The sequence below is a fragment of the Cydia splendana genome, chromosome 6 (assembly GCF_910591565.1).
Source record: "Cydia splendana chromosome 6, ilCydSple1.2, whole genome shotgun sequence".
Lineage (NCBI taxonomy): Eukaryota > Metazoa > Arthropoda > Insecta > Lepidoptera > Tortricidae > Cydia > Cydia splendana.
The window spans coordinates 18,958,847-18,978,945 of record NC_085965.1 but is presented as its reverse complement, the minus strand read 5'-3'; the positions used below and the strand labels follow the sequence as shown (position 1 = coordinate 18,978,945).

The 20,099-nt window shown below is 37.6% G+C and overlaps 3 protein-coding genes and 1 long non-coding RNA gene across 5 annotated transcripts in view; 3 read left to right on the top strand and 1 right to left on the bottom strand.

The window, feature by feature from the left end:
- The window catches only part of LOC134791569 (uncharacterized), a 68,728-nt gene extending 54,583 nt beyond the window's left edge, over positions 1 to 14,145 (top strand). Inside the window, exons 5-12 of the mRNA XM_063762619.1 lie at positions 9,166 to 9,329; positions 9,776 to 9,920; positions 10,515 to 10,645; positions 11,020 to 11,246; positions 11,643 to 11,843; positions 12,782 to 12,887; positions 13,297 to 13,513; positions 13,947 to 14,145. Of these exons, the coding sequence (XP_063618689.1) occupies positions 9,166 to 9,329; positions 9,776 to 9,920; positions 10,515 to 10,645; positions 11,020 to 11,246; positions 11,643 to 11,843; positions 12,782 to 12,887; positions 13,297 to 13,513; positions 13,947 to 14,144 (1,389 nt within the window). The 3' untranslated portion in view covers position 14,145. The remainder of the gene's footprint in view (positions 1 to 9,165; positions 9,330 to 9,775; positions 9,921 to 10,514; positions 10,646 to 11,019; positions 11,247 to 11,642; positions 11,844 to 12,781; positions 12,888 to 13,296; positions 13,514 to 13,946) is intronic.
- Positions 1 to 20,099, bottom strand: part of LOC134791654 (caskin-2) — a 448,440-nt gene that overhangs the window by 363,578 nt on the left and 64,763 nt on the right. The window lies entirely within an intron of this gene.
- Positions 1 to 20,099, top strand: part of LOC134791806 (uncharacterized) — an 89,501-nt gene that overhangs the window by 64,955 nt on the left and 4,447 nt on the right. The gene's annotated exons all lie outside the window — the stretch shown is intronic.
- Positions 16,217 to 19,978, top strand: LOC134791568 (proton-coupled amino acid transporter-like protein pathetic). Its single transcript, XM_063762618.1, has 6 exons — positions 16,217 to 16,387; positions 16,857 to 17,001; positions 17,587 to 17,717; positions 17,945 to 18,171; positions 19,322 to 19,522; positions 19,845 to 19,978. Exons 2-6 carry the CDS (start codon positions 16,978 to 16,980, stop codon positions 19,976 to 19,978), a joined length of 717 nt encoding a protein of 238 aa, XP_063618688.1. The 5' UTR covers positions 16,217 to 16,387; positions 16,857 to 16,977.

The following is a 20,099-nucleotide window of genomic DNA, read 5'->3' as shown; positions in this document are numbered from 1 at the left end:
TATTGAGCGATTAAAGTAAGTTTTAGTTATATGACATGTATCTGTGCTCTCTGTAGTCATGTTGAATTTTGTGTATCTATACTCGGAATTAAGAGTGTATAATATTCGTTTCCCACCGAATTGTTGAGCGGTTAAATCTGGCGTTTTATTTTAACTGAAACGGAACTTTAACGCGTACAGCGTGCACTTACTGGCAAGCCAGTTCTGCCAGTAGAAAAAATATCAAATCAGAAAAATATAGGAGAAAAGGTTGGATCATGACATATAAAATTAGTTCTGACAAATTGGTTTTCCAGTCTATTTAATATTTATCCTGTATCAATCAAGTATGAAACTCCGGATAGTCCGGATTGTCTGACATCTAATATTAATCCTATATAGGTATTTTGAAGAATAAGCAATCCAAATAAACCCGGGAATGCCTAACAAATGTTTGCTTTACCTAGGCTATGCTATTACTTAGCATATTCTAGACACAAAGAGCCTTTTCAGGAAACTAATAAAGAACCGTAGCGTGACCAGCGGACAAAAGGCAGTGCTCCTATAGTTGTTGCAAAAAGTGCACTAAATTTAAACATGGCGGACAAAACGGAGCATATTTAGGGTTTCTTAAAAGTATGATTAGGTCCACCAGTCAGGTGCCTGAGATATTTAACAGAATTTAGTTAACTGATCGTTTAAATAGTTAATACTGGGCTAGGCCCTATAAATATAATAGGCCTTCATCATCTGTGTCAGATGTTTTTATTCCGGTTACGACACTTGCGTTCGTGGCTGTATATAGCCCTATACGAGAGAGGATCCCTCGGCCACTATAGCCACTAGAGTAAAATGACAATCTCAGAGCAACTGAAAGAGATAGATATATTTATGTTTACACATGTAGTTTGGACAATGTGTTCGCATCACCGTGCAGTGGCATTGCGCGCGCGCCGCACCGATCAATCATCGGCTTCATTTGCGTTCTGCGGGCTGCGGTGCTCAAAACCACAAATAAAACAGCCTATGGCCACTGGCATGCATCGGCCTCCACAGTCACCAAACCCGTTGTCTAAACAGCAATGCATAAATCGTCTGCAATAGCCGCAAAAGCCTGTGATGATGGCCACTGGCATACTTTAACGTCGGTCTTCCGAACACTGCCAATACAATTGTGTGGGTTGATTATATCTACAGGTGCATAAATTGACAGATTAAATTGGGCAGGACAGAATTTAAGGCAGTGAGCTGCAAAATTGCATGGACACATTAGGAATGGAATTCATTTATAAGTGGCCATGCACTTTTGCATGTGGGTGTACATATGAGATAGATCGACCGCATTTAAGTGTTCTACTAAAAAACTTACGAGGTCTCTTTTAAAACGAGGGCAACGACGATGACGGATTCACACCAACTTTATTTAGTTGCTTTGGTTAAGTTTGTCCAGTCAAAAAAAAACTATATATGTACCTAGTAAGTTAAGTTTGAATCAAATTTTTGCACCTATAGGCGAAATTAAGACAAAGATACCACATGAAATTTTACTTCAGGTATCTGAAAATAATTATTGTAAGAAACTTTAAAAGTGCTCCAATTCCATAAAGTTTGAGACACGCTGTCCGCGGTATCGAAGTTTTATTGAACGTTAATTGGTGTATGCGGGTCATGGTGTATGAATGGTATATACCAACAACGTATCATGCTGCCGATCGGTTGAATAGTCATTGCCAATGGATTTCGTATAGCAATACTCAGACTATATGTGAACAACAACACTCAACTGTGACCATTAGTGAGCCTTAATTTAATTGCAATAAGAGCGTTTTCACATTGTCCGACCCCATATCGAATGACCTTTGGAAAAAAACAGCTGCTAGAAAATTCTCCAAGGCATCAAGTCCTTTTGTTTTCGCATTATAAAATTATTTTGAACAACAAATAATAATTAAATGTAATAGTCTTCGTTCCAAAACTCGGCTATCTTCTACGAGACAAAGAGAATCCCACCAAAAACATTTTCATGTAAAATGTTGCCTAGACGAAACCAAAAGGTTGGCACTGTCTAAAAGTTATCAGATCTCTTGTAGAGCAAAGCTACACCTTAGTCACAGTATTGGCTTGGCCGTTTCGCTACCGTCACACGGGCGTAAATTTATTCACTTCTTCTTCTTCTACCTAGCGTTATCCCGGCCTTCACCAGGGTCCGCTTTCCTACTTGCTTTCCTCCACTTTGCGCGATCCTGGCCGTCGTCTCGTGTGAGCCCGTTCACGCTCATATCTGCTTTCACGACAGATATTGATAGTGTTCGTAATTTCCAACATGGTGGGTAAACTTCACGAATTCCAGGATAACATTTACGAAGCAGAAGTTATTTGCGTCTTCTCTCATGCGTTCCTATGGAGCACTGCGTATTTTTTTTACAAAAACACCTCAATGTCATTTGGTAGGGATGTCACGCACTGTTTTTCCGCCAAAAATAACGGCTTAACGCGCGTCGCACATGACAGTACCACACAATACTGAGTCGCTGAAAAGATATATGCGTGTTTAAATTTGCGGTATTTGCGTCATTTCGGATCACTAGTGTGACGTTGTCGTGACGTAGCGCCCGTATAAAAATTTACGATCTGCCTCCCCTGTTATGTTCGTACGCATGAACGGCATTTTTTAGTGCTTTATGTATCTGTATACGGCTTGGTGAACCGTAAATATGCGTATTATTGAAAATAAGTCAGGATAAAATGGCTGGAACGGTTTTGTGATTATTGTTTCTGGTTTATGCGGATATTTTTGTTTATTTATTATTTACTTTCTAGAAGTCGTGATTTATGCCATTCATTACGAAAAGCATACTTTTATATTCCCCCAACTCCAAATCCAAATAACATACCAAAAAGACAGCCTTACGCTTTGCATTTTTAGGAGATTTTTTTGTAAAATTTGATCGCTGTATTACGAGTACATAGAGATGCCACTGGTAGAGCCTTTACATAAAAAAAGCTACATTTTCAAAAAAAAAAGAAAAAAAAAGCAAGATAAGTTTTTTCAAGAACAAAGATATCTTGACACCGGCAAAGTTAGCTTAGAAATCATAGTTATATCACGCCCTAATATGATCAAAGTTAAAGTTTCCACTCAAATAAGAAGTTACCTTTCTAAAAGCAAAGTTTGACAGCTTTTCTAATAAGTTCAAGATTTTAAAATCGCTTCTCAAGTTTCGAAAAGAAGAACTTAAAAGCTCGTTTACAGAGTCCTATTCAATAGGGTTCGGTATGTTTTCATACGTTTTTATACGGTAGAGCTTATTAGAGATAGCTTCTGAGAAGGTAAATCTTGGTAGTCGATTTTCTCTCGTTTTTTACCTTACCCCCGCAAAAATCGGCAGACTGTTTTGTACAGAAAATGACAGGCAAGGCGTCTCTAGTTACTAAATGCTCTAAGAGTAGCGGCAATTGAAAAATATACCTACTGATAAAATACAAGTATTTTTATTTACGAATATATTAGTTAAGGTCTCTGTCCACTACAACTTATCATACCATTACCGTGCTGTGAACGTATCAGGCACGGAATGTAACGCGATACCGACTAACTACTATGCCCACTACACCGTGTCCACATTGTTTCATATCCGTACATAAAGGGTTTAGTGCCCGTAGTAACCGCGTATCATCCCCATAGGACCCCCCTACAATCCCCGTAGCATCCGCGTTTCATCCCCTTAGTACCCGCGTTATATAACGGGCTTAGAACGGTCACCATAAGCGGTTATAACCCGTATGCTCACCGTTTCGCCGCCTGCACGCACCGTTCTGGCAACGTTGCGTGCCGTGCATGGAGCGTTTCGGCACCGGCAAAATATCCTCGCCGACAATTTTTGACGGTCCGTGCATGGCACGCGACGGGTATGGTCGGTGACGGACAGGCTAGTGGGCATAGTCTCATACTTTTTAATACAAAGAATATTTTTTTGCCTGAAACGTTCCTACTACGGTCATGGAATGATACGGTGTAGTGGGCAGAGACCTTTAAAATTAAAAGGTCATATACCTCAGCTATGGTGCTGACGAATGTTTGTAGGCAGTTTTGGCAAAGAATAGTAGGAAAACGTTTCCATTTTATAAATCATAGCCGATTGGGAGGTGAAATATAGCTATTGCGAAAGGAACTTAATGTAAAGGCGGGTTAGCGTCTGAAGGCATTCGTATTCGTATCACATAGTTCGAAATCGGTACCGGTCCGTACTAGAGGGAAAAAGTGTTGGCTGATATTACAATCACTTGCAGAGTACGGGCGTGAAGGCTCAGGCTAACCAGTATTTTGTGCATTGGGTGCGACAGTGGCGCCTGGCGGCTGTGGGACGCATTAGTTTATTACTTGATAGTTGAAATATATGAAGAAGGCTATTAGTAAACTACCGGCCTTAGCTTTATATATATGAGATTCAATTCATAACTGTTAAAATTTTCTTCTTACCTTACTTCGACTATAGTTTTATCACAACTAGCCTAGAACTAGAGTCGCCCTCAATGGCCTCAATCCCGGAATCTATTAGAATACACGTAGCTCTTTATGGCGGTTTGAAGTTGAATTATACTTAGTAGGTCATCTATTGTGCCTACGAGTATATTGCTATTGATCGCACACCACCTACTAGCCCCGATGCATATATTCTCGTCTAGTCAGAGCATTTTCCAAGGTTCCCCCGCTTGTACAAAAATAATATTTTAGATAAAAAAAAACCGGCCAAGTGCGAGTCGGACTCGCACACGAAGGGTTCCGTACCATTATCTATAAAAACGGTCACCCATCCAAGTACTGACCCCGCCTGACGTTGCTTATCTTCGGTCAAAAATCACGTTTGTTGTATGGGAGCCCCGCTTAAATCTTTATTTTATTCTGATTTTAGTATTTGTTGTTATAGCGGCAACAGAAATACATCTGTCAACATTTCAACTGTCTAGCTATCACGGTTCGTGAGATACAGCCTGGTGACAGGCGGACGGACGGACAGCGGAGTCTTAGTAATAGGGTCGCGTTTTACCCTTTGGGTACGGAACCCTAAAAAATCAACAATGTTTAAAACTAAAGCCCCATTTACAGCCTGGCAAAAAAGAGTAGAAATTAAAAAGTGGCAACACTGTAGTGTTGTCCCTTTCAAATCAATTCATATAAGAGAACGGGACGACACTACAGTGTTGCCACTTTTTAATTTCTACTCTTTTTTGCCAGGCTGTAGACGGTTCAAGAACTTGCATGCGATTTTGTTATATTGCGGTATTTGGTCGACACTGAATTCATTGTACTCTGTAGGTAGCAATGTATCGAATATTGCATGTAAGATCTTGAACCGTATAAATGGGGCTTAATACTATGATGTAGTTTAATTTTATATTTAATTAAATACAAGTATATATAATTATGAACCACAACAAGATTCCTCAAGTAGGTACTTTTCTAACCAGGCAATACTGTCACGGAACAGTCCAAGCCGTGACCGCGAAGGGAACGGGTATACCGCCACAAAATTAACACTACACTCGTGAGCGGCGACACTGTCATATAAAACTCCTGAAGAAACTATGCTAAACTTACAGTACAGAATTTCGCCACCCGCAAAGTTAACGTGGTAAACTTAGAACTGGTGCCACAAGACAAACTTAACTTTACAGTTGCATATGGCGCCACTGTCACTACTAAGTTAAAAAGACAGTAACGTAGCAGTAGTGGTTCTCAATCTGCTCACGCGCAATATAAAATTGGCGAAATCGCAAGGGACTCGATGGTGTCGAGCCATTTTTGGAAGCGGTCGCGACGGCACGTGATTCTCCGAAGAGGGTTGGCATGTCTAACTATAATATTCGCAACCTCGTATATCGATACAATCTGTTAATAAGAATACGACCTTTCGACGCGTAGATAGAGTTGAAATTCAAGCGATGATAGGATTGTCATATGAGTTCGAGAAAGAAAATTCTTGGAGTGCGGAAAAATAAAACTGGTTGGTTGAAATTCTTTTAAACGGATAAACGGGCTGAAGATGGCTAATAGCGGTACGGGAGATATTTATTCATAGGCTTGAAATGTAGTAAGGATACAACACGTTTTATAATAAAAACAAGAGCGACAGTTTTAGGAGGAACTAAGCAATGTAAATGGACTGTATTATTTTATCTAAGTACAAGTTTCTCGTCAGAAAAAAATTTTTTTTTTTTATTATATATCATTGTAAAAGGCACTATTCTGAAATTGTTCCTTTTTCCTGATAATGATTTTCAGTTACATGATGTCACGTTCGAAGCGTTAAGCTAATTATTAAAGTAAGAATACGCATTTAATCGCGTTTATAAAAATATTTTAAACTTTAAATTATCATTTATCAGAAAAAAATTCAAAACCAACAACATTTTTCATAAAATAATAATGGAAAATTAACATCTATAGGTATAAAACAAAGGTATTTACCTAAACCTATTTAACTTAAAAATATAAAAAAAATATATTCGACCGAATAAAAAAAACTTAGCATCGGATATAAGTTAAAAAAGTTTAGTTTTAGTTTAGTTCAAATTAAGATCGAACTATCTTAACTTTTGCATCGCTATTCTCAACTCCCAACACTCCGGTCCCAAGAAAACACCTTTAATAAACTTTATAGAAAGCTGCGACAAAATAAACATTTTATCTGGATCTAGCACTGTCTAGAATCAACAAGACAAAGACAAGTGGATAATATAGACTGCCAATCTACCACACGGTTGTCCTCATTGTTGCAAAATGACGCCACCATGGCACTTAGCCTGGCTTAGCACAGGAGAAAGGAGCGCCGTGAGTATCACACCCGCGATATTGGCTACCCGCCCAGCTCCTGTGCTAGGCGTACACGCATAATAAACTGAATTATTGATTTTTTATAACACTGTAATCCCATCTAGCGAGTGAATTTTTTGAACTAAGGTCGACCGGGACAAATGCAATTGGCTACTTGACAGTTGTAACAATAAAATAGGTATAAAAGGTGTTGAATATGGTAGAATGAACCCAAATGCGAGCGGCCATGACTGATTGATGTGTGACGTCACTGTAACTTATATATGTCGCAGTCAAAAGTGTGAACTGGTCAAAAGAACTTTTAACCGACAAAAACAGGCAAAACTGCTTTTGACTGAGCATGTTGGTCAAAAGTAGTTTTACCTAAAAATCATTGGTTAACAGTAATTGTGACTGTTACTATCAGTCAAAAGTACTCCCAGAAATAGGTAGGTTAGGGTTATTTTTTTTTTGCTACGCCCTAAAAACGAAACTGTTCCCAGAGATAGGTAGGTTAGGGTTATTTTTTTTTTTTTTGCTACGCCCTAAAAACGAAACTGCTGCCAGAAATAGGTATGATTTTCAGGTAAAACTACTTTTGACCAACATGCTCAGTCAAAAGCAGTTTTGCCTGTTTTTGTCGGTTAAAAGTTCTTTTGACCAGTTCACACCTTTGACTGCAACATATACATGTTTATTTACTCTCTTGATTATTTACTAGTCTCTCCTAGAATCTTGATCCTAAGTCAGCATTATCAGTCAATCTTACAGAGACGCCCTTTCTAAATGACTCGTTACCAGTTATTCAAAGAAGGGAAACTAAACTTATTTACGACATTCCTTGCAACGTGCATCTCGATTTGTCCCTGATCTAGGGAATAACTTAACTCAGTCATTTAGAAATTCAGATTCAGTTTCATAAATAAGTAATGAATGTCATTTACATAATAAAATTAATAAAAACTATTGAAAACGGAGTATTTACCTTATTGGCGAGTTCCCGATATTTCGGCACAGTTGCACAAAACGCTTGCCTCATCTCTTACCGTGTAATTACCTAATTATCCTTTGAAATTCAAATGGCACCACCAGTGGCCACCATTCATAGTCACCACCAGCACTTACTAACACTGTAAATAAACACTAACTACTAGAACAAGAAAGAGGAAAAGCGGCAAAGATATAATCTCACGGTAAAAAAAATTCATACTCGCTTCATCCAAGATTTTTCATGACATTGACAGACGACAGTGAGAATAAATTTTGAAGTAATAGTTCCCAACGACAAGGACCTTTCCTTCTTGCCAATCCTAACATTGGCAGAAAAGAAAGTTGTAGTGGTAAAAAATATTAATATAGTTTGTCATATGACTGTCTCATTTCAATCATAGACAGAGATAATCATACTATCATTGTCTTACACTAGTACTAGCACCCAAAAGAAAAGGATGAGTATAGTTTTCCTGGTTCTTACTGACTGACAAATTGGTTTGACCAACTTTACCTATGGTATTTCATGGACTATAGAAGTACTCTTACTTCTTTACTCCATGGTTGTATTGTTCACGTATTGTTGTGTAATACAATGTCAAAGTCTAATACCCTGACATTCCATTCCTGACAAACACCAAGCAAAACACTGCATTAAAGTATGTAAAATTATCAAAATTTACGAGTGATTGATTCGAATCATGTGTTTTTGATATTAAGCTAAAGTTTTTCAGGTTTGGACAAAAAATATTGTACATGGTAAGATTGATTAATGGTTATACGGTTATAATACCTTGTGTTTGTGAATTTACTTGCAAATATTGTGATTATAATACGTATTTTCTAAGAACTAGCAATACAATACAATACAATACATATATTATTTATTGCTAACCAATATGAAAAAGAACATCATATACAAATTAAGCATAACTTAAACTATGGTAGACAACAGGCAGCAATATAGCTTTATGCCACAGAACTAGTTAACTCTTTAATATTTTCTGTTTTATACCTAATGCAAAGAAATATAAAAAATACATCTACTTTACTGTTACAACGTAATATTTGTTTTTTGCTTTGTGTTATTGAAATTGAAATCGGAAAAATCGAAGTGGTATGGAAGCCAATGGTTGTTCTCTATGGTTGCTCTTTATTAACTAGGTACTATAATTTTCATATTTATGAAAGATATTTTAGTTTTGCTCCTTAAAACAACAAAAATCTTTATTATTTTTACTAACTTGGTTGGACCGATGACACAAATGAGTCTTGGACGCCATTTTGCCCGATCCTGCATGGACTCACGTCAGCTGACGCCGAGCTCATGAAGATCTACCTCTACTTTATCCGCCCCTATACTTATGTTCACATATTTTCAGGCAGATCCAAAAAAGCCAACTAACGTTTCGGTAATAGAATCAAACAGGCCGGCTGCAACCCGCCCCGCTCGCCAAGACTTTGAGATCAAAGCCACAGGAGCCGAAGCCAAAAATTATGACTTTGCCGCTGCGAGGCTTGCATCAGGGTCCATCAAGACCACTAAGTAAATATACTAGAATGCCTATTCAAAAATTACTGCCGCCGTTGGCAAGAAGTTACAAAATATCTTTAAATATCAGATTTCAGTATTGAACTTCTAACTGCAATGCCACTTAGTTCTGCTTGCTTCGTCTTTAACTATAAGACACTTCAAGACGCAAGTGACTGACTAGAATGGTTATCAGTGCATATGCAAATGTAAAAATATATAATATTTTATTGCTCAAAAAATCCAGAAGCAAAATGTTTTCGAGCCTCACTTTGTGAACTGTTCTCTGATGGGCGAGAATTGTTTGAGACTCGAACTGCAAGGAAGTGTTTTAAGACATTTATGAGAAAATTTATAGGTTATTTGTCAGCGACTCAGCGGTTTACCATAAGTTAAATATGAGTATTTTTCCTATTTGAACCTACGGCAAGAAATATATTCATAATTAAAAAACGTTTCAGTATTCTCGAAACGGTGGGCAACCTGATCAAAACATGCCTTGGAGGCGGCGTGGTCGGTATACACGCGGCTTACAAAAAGTGTGGCCTGATCTCTGCGTTCGTTATCAATATCTTGGCTGGGATGATGCTCATACACAGCAAGTATGTAAGTATTATACCTGTCTCACTTGTTTATTCACAAAATAACAGGAAAATAGTTACTGGGCATCAATAGTTTGAAGTGAATTCAGTTTAGAAATTTACTTTATAGTTTATTTATAATTTACTATTCCCACTTCTTGTCTACTCTCTGTCAAGCTCTTTGTTTGTCTAGACGTACATTTGTCGAGTAGCGGTGCTATTCCTCTTCCTGGCTTCGGATCCTAAAAGCTCGACGGTCCTGACGTGATCAATTAGGGCACCGGTTCCTCCCGTGCATATTTCCCCATTAATTCCTATTCTTAGCAACATGAACAGCCTCGGCAAATTTAATGTTAACTCGGACATGGCCAGGCCAGCACATTAAGCTCTCCACTTGACCTTTTTCTGGAAATTTTGGTTATTTGATTTGAATAAGATTAATCAAAACCAAAATATTACTTTGCCTTCCGCCAAAAAATAAGCTAATTTGCGTTTTTGGCGGATTGGCAAAGTAATGTTTTGGTTTTTATTAATATGGATTTCCGCAAAGTAACGCCTGATTCTATTCACTATTTGAATAAGATTACTTCACTACAAACCTAAATTTTAATTTTGCCAGATTCTAGTGGATTCGGCACAAATAATGTACGGACGGCTACATATGTCAAGCCTCTCGTATCCTGACCTCGCTGAGGCGGTCTTAAAAACAGGACCATTCCCTAAACTAACTAAACGTGCCCACATCTTCAGGTAATAAATATAATAAAATCAATCCATACACAAATACATACATATGTATGCACGGAAAACATAACCCTCATCGGCAGTAAGTAAGAAATAGAAGAATTATATCAAAACGATGAAAGATAGATAGTGTTGAAAAGAATGATTCAAAGTTTGCAAAAAGTCGTATTAAGTCGTATTGTGCTGTAGTTTGAGATATAGGTTATCAACTTATCAGCAACAAAAGAAGCTAAAGTGGATGATATTTTCATAATAAGTGGACGATGTTTTCATAATCTGCTCTCGCGATTCCTTAAAACAAAATTTGTATAAATCATGCTGAAGACCTTGCTAAGGGTAAAACAATGTGAGTAATGTGACATGTAACTTCTCTGTTCTAGGTACATGGTAGACGCAACAATCTGCATAAACCTCTTTGGCTCTTGCTGTGTGTACTCAGTGATAATGTCTCGAACTATTAAACAAATACTAGAAAACGCGAACCTAGTAGAGGAGGCAAGCATACGGATCTACATTGCCTGCATGATCGTTCCCTTAGTCCTCATCGCCATGATTTTGACTTTGAAGTACCTGGCGCCGTTTTCTATTGTAGGGAACATATTACTGTGTAAGTCCTCCACATTCTAAATACTACCACAATAGATAATTGTGGAAGGAAGGAAGAGACGCACTGAGGAGATCCTCAGTGCGTCTCTTCCTACTAGTAGAAAACGAAAAATAAAATAATGAGCTACGCGGCGCGGTAACACGAATTATCTTGTTACCGCGCCGCGTAGCTCTTCACTCACTCACTCATCACTTTCAGATTTTCCAAATTACAGACGGTGAACTTGACCCTTTTTAGCTCACTAACTAAAAGAAGTTAATCAAACATCAAAAACAGGCGAAAATCAATTTAATTTACGGCACTTCTTTTTTTTTAATGATTAATAAAATAAGTCACCTTTGAACTGAACTAGTTTAACTAGCTCTTAACGCAAATTGTTAATACCGATTCCAACAGTGATTTTGGCTTTCTCCACGATATACTACGGATCGAAAGCTGCCACCAAGTCCCCTACAGAGTTCCCTCTTATCAAGAACGCAGAGGGCTTCTTTGAGTTTCTTGGCGTTTGCGTGTTCAGTATGGAAGGGATGGGCGTAGTGCTTCCAATCGAGAATCATATGAGGGAACCGAGCAAATTCCCTAGAGTGCTGTGTATGGGTAAGAAACTAACAACTTCAGATTTTTGGTATCTAACTCTAATGCTGCGGTTAGACTTCTATTTCATAGAAAGGGGTCATCCATTAATTACGTCACACGTTTAGGGGAAGGGAGGGGTCAAGAAAATGTGACATATTGTGACATGGGGGAGGGGGGAGACACAAACTTTGTGACGTCACTTTAACTTCATCAGTAACCGATTTTTTTTTTAATTATTTTATTCGCTGTACATTTAAATAACAATTTTTTAAAACGATAATCGTTTTTATTCTTTTAATTTTCTTTCCTAAGCAGTTTTGGGTTATAAAATTACTAATATTTATATAGTCAAAAATATTTTGATAAAATATTAATAATACTTAGGTACTTACTTAATTCGATTTGGCGATTTAGTAGAAAAAATGTGACGTCACACTAGGGGGGAGGGGTTTGCCAAATGTGACCAAATGTGACAGGGGGGGGGGAGGGGTCAAAAAACCTAGAAATTCGTGTGACGTAATGAATGGATGACCCCAAATGGCACAAGTTTTTAGCAATATTTTTTTTCTTTTCAACGTTTTGTTGAAGAGTACACTTTCCTTTGTACATCCATCCATTTATCAACTACTTACTGTATGGCAAGTCAACATTGTCAGTAGAAAAAGGCAGGCAATTTGAAAAACGTAGGCACGATGGGTCGGACTCCTTACAATATTTGAGTTTCGTGCCTTTATTCATTAAGATGACGAGCCCATACTCTATGACGTTGTGTTTTATAGTAGGTAGAGACTCGGTACTCGACAAAACTTCCGTGAGACACAGACATATTAAATATATTAAAAACGGGTCACTCACATGCCGAGCCTTTTTCGACTTAAAATACGTGAGTGACCCGTTTTTAATATATTTAATATATCTTGTTACATTATCTGATTGATATCTTATGTAAACGTTTTTAGGCATGTCGGTGGTGATTGGTATCGTGGCAACAATTGGATTTTTCGGCTATTGGGGTTTTGGCGAGGATTCTACTACTCCTATCACTATGAATTTTCCTTGGGAAGTGTGAGTGATTTCGACTATGGTTGTTCTTGCATAGTTTTTAGTTCTCAATTCTTTGACCATCCGAGTGCTAAACAACATTTCACTGTACCTTTTTATGGTCTTAACGCATACAAATCTTGAACTTTCAGATACATTTTGACGTGATAACGTTCTATAAATCGATGAACACCGGTAGCATGCACGAAAAAGTGTCACGTTGTGGACAAATCTCCGTGGTAACGTTGTGGACAAATCTCCATGGTAACGTTACGGCCACGTTTTCTTATGACGTTATCACGCAAAATTATCGTCCGTAAACCGACTATACAGACAACCATATTTTTTAGATTATAATGAAACGGGAGTATTGCACTATTTGCACTAGTACACTACGCGAGAAAGACTAAAACTTGTACTGTTACTTTTACAGTTACCCTATCATTCTAAGAAGCATTTCGGCTCTGGTCATCTACGTTACATTTGCTCTCAACTTCTGGGCTCCCTTTAACCTGGTGTGGATCTACATTAAGGTCAAACACAACCCGGACAAGTACTGGTGTGTGGAGCGGATTTATAGAGCTATCATAGTGCTCGTGCTTATTCTGCTCGCCATCGCGTTCCCGAATATCAACGCTTTTATGGGATTCGTTAGTATTCATTTCTATACTTACAATTTTTTTTTTGCGGTCGGTTGAGTTTTTCTTAGAAGCAATGGATTATCCTGAACTGCATGTAGATTGTTCGAATTCCGATTCTATCGATATATCGCCTGACATACTGTATAGTATTACCGTACCTACATAGATTTATCTTGATTCTGTAGACTAGGCAGACTATACCCTAGATATTCATATCAATCATATCACTTAGCAACCTCTTACAAACCTCTTAAATGTTGTCTCCTTCTAACAAACAGAAATGTCACTGACCTGTGATTTTAGTGATTTTATCCTGTATTCTAGTAAGAGAGGAATAAAAACACAGCTAAGTTCCCCACTTCTACCTATATTTGATCGCAGCGCCCTGCGCTCTGCGTTTTATCTACATCGTCTACAATCTAATTTATTATTTCTTATTCAGTTGGGCTCATTTTGCATCTCGCTGATGGGCTTCCTGTTCCCGTCCTTCATCGAGCTGGCAGTCAAATGGAACGACCCAGGCTTGGGCGCCTGCAAATGGCGGTTGTACAAGTTCGGCGCCGTGTTCGGCTTCGGCGTATTCTTGTGTATATTGGGAACGTATTCCAATGTCAAGAGCTTGGTTACTTCGATTGACTAGTTGGAAAGTCGTTTGAATCAGAATAAGCCGTTAACGGCTGCAGAATTTAAAAAAAAGTCCTTCAAATTAATTTCTGTCAAGTCTATTTGAACGTGTACTTGCAATGTGGATTTGTAATTTTGTATTATAATAGATGTGAATTAATTATAATGTGTAAGTGTATAAATAATACAATGTTTTATTGTTTACAATAATTTGATTTGTGTTTCATATTTCATCTCGATGTCTATAATCCTGAACTACACGTTTCTGTTTGATCTCACTGCGTTCGAGCGCCAATAGTCCGAGGCTGAAATGATGCCTTTCATTTTTTGGGGGTACTTTAAATTGACAATTTAGGCAAAAGTATCGTTATTTATGGAGTGGGGAGTCAAATATCAGAATGGAAATTGTATAACAAATCTATTTATACCCAAATTTCAATTGCTCATCGTAAAAAAATGGATAAAATCGTACTTAACGTAAAATGCTCTAGTGCAGAAACGTATCATTTTCTGCACATCGTTTAGAACAACAATGACCGTCTTTCAGAGCATGAGAAAATAAAAATGAAAAGAACTTTGTATTTCAAATAGAAACTATAACTCCTATAAATCAAAGATAGAGTTAGACCAAGAAAAGTCTGCAGCAATTTTGATGGCCCACGCAGTTCAAGTGTTATTATACACGTCAAAATTCTATGAAAAAAATTGGTCACTTGCACTGCGTGGGCTATCAAAATCGCTGCAGACCTTCGAGCAACACCGGCTTCCGACACATCGGAAGGGAGGGGCCCAAGCGATATCTCACCGTACAAATCTTTCTGCCATTTTTCGCGGGGGGAAAGGTGCACACAGTCGCACTTCTCACACACTTACATACAAAATCCAATCTGTAATGACGACACAAATACATAGAAAATGACACACGTCAAAGACAAATCTTGCAAACCTCGATCTCTTTTTGTGTACGGACGAGTGACAAGTGTCACAACACGCACACTAACACATTTTCGTTGAAGTATGTTATTGTATTCTGAGAGATGAGAAGTCGGATTTGTCGCTCGACCGATCCGCAATTTGTACTGAGCGAGCAAAATCGATAAATCCAACAATTACATGAGACTAAAATATAATAATTGTGTTTGAATGTAATTAAACGTATGATATGTAAAAAAAAATGTTACAAGTGAAATGTAACACTTTCTTTTTGTAAATTTGATGTCCCCGACCTCTTTTTATAACAAAAAACCGAGCAAACAGGCATTTTTGTGCAGCAGTGTTCACGCGCGCATCTGGACTCGGTCTAGTGAAAAATCCAAGTGCAACTAGTTTTATTACCCGCGCTAGATTAGATTGACGCGCTAATCTTGTACCTCGGCAGAGGGGAAATAGTGCGAATGCCGCCTACCTTCCGTGTTGCTCGAAGCTGCAGACTTTTCTTGGTCTAACTCTATATAAATGGGTCCGGGTTTGATAATGGAAACAGCCTTTTTGGTAAAAATGCTAGAAGTCGTTACAGTGAACTTATGAACTATAACAACTGTCAGTGTCAATCAATCAAAACACATCTTTATTTATCTACACATCATTGTGTACAATATTTTATTAAATAAAAAAATACGAGTATTAAATATAATAAAATAAACACTATGTGATTTACATATTAACCTGTAGTTTTTGAGGTCATTTATTGCATGAAAACTATTGTAAATGGTAAGTGTAATCACAACTGAATTGTTTACACATAATTTGCATTTGTGAATTTGTTAACAGATATTTTAATAATATAAATCATATGAACAATTGATCACGCATAACTGATAACGATCAGTATTTCTAAACACTTAGAGCTCGCTATTCTTTTGTGTTTTGTTTATCATAATAGTAGTAGGCGATGTTTTACCCCGAGAAGAAATAGTAGTACTACGGACGTGGTTTCACGTCTTTGAACTGACCATTTCGATTGGACATTTCTTCTCTAGCACTACTTAGTCCTTCACTATTTGTGATTGGTCATCTTTTTTGAACCTTACGGCTACGACGAAAGTTACGATTATTTTCTTAAAAACAAACTAGTTTTTATTTGCTTCAGGCGGATCCAAAGAAGGCCACAAACGATTCTGTAGAGGCAAGCAGGCCTTCTGCAAGCGCTGCCACTCGCTCTGCGCGTCCCGACTTTGTGACCAAAGCAACAGGAGAAGAAGCTAGAAACTATGACTACGCCGCTGCCAGGCTTCAAGCGGGATCTATAAAAACCACCAAGTAAATATCAACTTTTTAATGCGAAGTAAGTCCTAAGCAGTAAAATAAAGTTTTTGGTTACGAAACATATTGAAATAATAGTTTAATTTTTAGCTGTCAATGCGGGGATGATCATTTTTATTAGGATTGATCTCGGATATTTCATTGTTGGCGATATTTCGACAGAATTGAACACCGATACTTTAGATTTTTCCGTTAGTACTCCATGCACATTCTATGTTATACAAGCCGTCATTATAGAATAGCAATATTCTCCATTTATTCTTTAATCGTAAGCCATGCATAATGTAGAACAATCAGAGTATGGCTTTGAGGTTGTTCAGCCAGGTAACCAAGTCAGGTTCTTCTCCTAATCTTCAGGTTTTCATGGGTTGGTTTCCGCAACTCGACGTCATATATTGCGCCTGAGAAATCTTCAACATATTCTACATTTAAAATTCGTTATTGGAGAAGGTGACCAATGTTTCAGTTTCATCGAAGCGGTGGGAAATCTGATCAAGACATGCCTGGGCGGCGGCGTGGTCGGGATCCACACGGCCTACAAGAAGTGCGGACTATTCACTGGGCTGTTGATCAACATCTTGGCCGGAATGATGCTTATGCATAGCAAGTATGTAAGTAAGGTTGAACCTAAAGCCCTAAATTGTGTAATGCGTGCCCTACGCATTCGTGCTGCATTACCTGAAAGCAACAGAAAAAGTATTATGTTATGATATATTCGTGCGTTTGTGGAATAGTCAGCTTACAATCAATCGCCAACGACAATTTTGAATGAATGTGTTCATCTAGAATAAAAATCTCGGTGATGATTGTAAATTTAATAACTCTTTCACAACCGGTTTCTGAAACTGTAATACTTAGATGTAAGTTTTTAACCTCATCCGTAAACAAAGACAAGATAGAAGAAGGTTTTATATAAAATGCTTTAGCCGGAGAACATAAAGAGAACCTTCGATAGCTTGGGTTATTTGACAAATCTCCGTATTATTGACACATTACGAAACATATTAAATCGTTAGTTAAGACAAAGTAGTAGATTTGTGGATTCTCGACACTATAACGTCTAAGAGAGACCCCTCACTAGCGGTTTTTGAGTGTAGAGCCGTCGGCGTGTCGTCTAGTCAGCGCTATGGAATAGAGATTAACGAAATTCGAGGCCCCTAAGAATATTTCACTTCAAGACGACATAATTTCGCCAGATCCTGGTGTCCTCAGCACAGCTCATGTACGGACGGCTACAAGTGCCAAGTCTCACGTTTCCTGAACTCGCCGAGGCGTCGCTGAAGACGGGCCCATTTCCAAAGCTAATTAAATATGGCCACATCTTCAGGTAAGTAAAATGGAAGCGATTTATCATTGTCAGACAAAAACGTTTTTTTGGCGGCAAAATCGAGTGTTTGAGGAAATGAAAAATCGATAAATTTTCTATTGATAAGACAGTCATAGATTAAGAAATAAAAGATGTAACATCTACTTGTTGTAGATTCAATAAAACCTCCATACGCGGCGATTAAGTTAATGCCTACACAGTAGCCTTGATTTGCTTCTCTGTTCTAGGTACATGGTTGACACAACGCTCTGCATAACCATGTTCGGCACTTGTAGTGTGTACTCAGTCATCGTAGCTCGTACTATCAAGCAAATTCTAGAAGAAGCTGAGGTAGTAGGAGTAGCAAGTATACGCATTTACACTGCCTGCATGCTCATACCCTGTATTTTCATCGCCATGATCTTGAGTTTGAAGTATTTGGCGCCATTTTCTATCGTGGCGAACATTTTATTGAGTAAGTCCTTCACTAACTAGCATAATAGGCTAGATGACAAATTTTCATTTATGGTATCAATCGATCAGGTTTGTTTTTAGGATCAAATGTCTATATGGGACTTACAAAAGTCAGAAATGATAGTCAAACTCCGACATTCGTACTTCACTCGCAAAATGCTCTTAACAAAACGATAAGTGACCGTGACGTCAAGGTCACTGAGAGTTCATCTTGAAGTATGGACAAAATAAGAAAATTGCGTTTTTGTCTTTTTGTCGGTGAAATATTGCGTTTATGTATATTGTTGCTGTACAATCTTTTTTTGGATAAAATGTAAGGAATCGAATGGTATCCTTACTTATTTCCTTTTTGGAAGTTAAAAAAAACTTATATTTTGAAACTTTCAGGTCCTGTATTTTTGTATTATTTTCATATATTATTTTAATATCCACATTATTGTGATAAATTGCTCATTTGCTATCTATTTTACTAGATTTTGTTATAAAATTCAACATGTGTCATCATCCCATCCCTATTGTCTTCTTAGTCACCTCAATGTACTCTCAATGTACTGATGTGCTGTCAGAAAGTTACCAAAATTGCGAAATTCCCACATGGAAAAATTTCCGAAAATTCTCATATTTTTGTATAGGAATCGAAATTTTTCATTAAATAATGAAAGTTTCCTTTATTTCCTGTGAAATATCCTGATATTTCATAGAACTTTCCCAACTTTTCGGAGACTTTCTGCAACTTGCATATTTGTACTTCAGTGCATCTCCTCCTGCTTATAGTTCGTTTTTTTTAGCATTAGAAATAAGGTAAACAATCTTGATGTGTCTTTTAATTGAAAACACATTTTAAAAATAAGTTACGGCAAATATGTAACAATTATGAATCTAATACGATCATTTATATTCTTCTGCTTTCATAAGTAATAGTTATTGATTTTTAAAAAGCGTTTTTCGATTAAAAGACATGTCAAGATCGCTTACCTTCTTTCAAGTTCTTTCTAATGCTAAAAAAAACGAACTTTAGTAAAGCACAAATTGATGAAAACACACACGCCCGGATGAACAAAAATTAGAATCAATGTCTTGACTTGAATAAAATTGATTTGATAAATCTCAGTAGTTTATGCTAAATATTAACACATTTATCATCCCAACAGTACTTTTGGCGTTCTCCACGGTATACTATGGATCGCAAGCTGCCACCAAGTCCCCTACAGAGTTTCCACTTATCAAGGACACAGAGGGCTTCTTCGAGTTTCTCGGCGTCTGTGTATTCAGCATGGAAGGCATGGGCATGTCGCTTCCAATCGAGAATCATATGACGGAACCGAAGAAATTTCCTTTGGTGATATGCACGGGTAAGAATCTACCTACTCATTTGTGATTGTTGTAATAAATAGCTTTGGCTGAGGACTTGTTGCAAATTGTACTTTTCATTCAGCAATCTCATCATCAACTACATCAACACAATAGTAACTAGTCCAAACAAAATGAGGTTGTGTTGGTGTGCTAAAGAGTTCTTATGAACTGCTTTACTCTCTATTATCATTCACCCAGACTATCGTACAATAAACATACCAATCTTGTTATTCAAGCATTTGAAGTTACAGCAATGTGGCTATTATTGTCTCGTCTGCATATTGGTAGCTCGTGTAGTATAATTTACTATTTTTCTTCCAGGGATGACAGCGGTGATTAGCATCGTAGGGATAATTGGATTTTTCGGCTATTGGGGTTATGGCGAGGAGGCCCGTACTCCTATCACCATGAATTTCCCATGGGAAATGCAAGTATTTTTAACCCTTGTGCAATAAGTAGTTTTAAAAGTTACAATATTTGTGTAGGTAGGTACTCCTCTTTCTTCGCCCGCTCGGTCACTAAGGAACAAGGTCAAAAACTTTAGGGAAAACCGGCGTCCATTCTGTCGAAATTACA

Bases quoted from the DNA above. Each gene is read 5' to 3' on its own strand.
- LOC134791568 (XM_063762618.1), top strand. From the start codon at position 16,978: ATGATGCTTATGCATAGCAAGTAT. The intron at 17,718-17,944 runs GTAAGTAAAATG...TCTCTGTTCTAG, and splicing joins AAATATGGCCACATCTTCAG to GTACATGGTTGACACAACGC. The intron at 19,523-19,844 runs GTAAGAATCTAC...TTTTTCTTCCAG, and splicing joins TCCTTTGGTGATATGCACGG to GGATGACAGCGGTGATTAGC.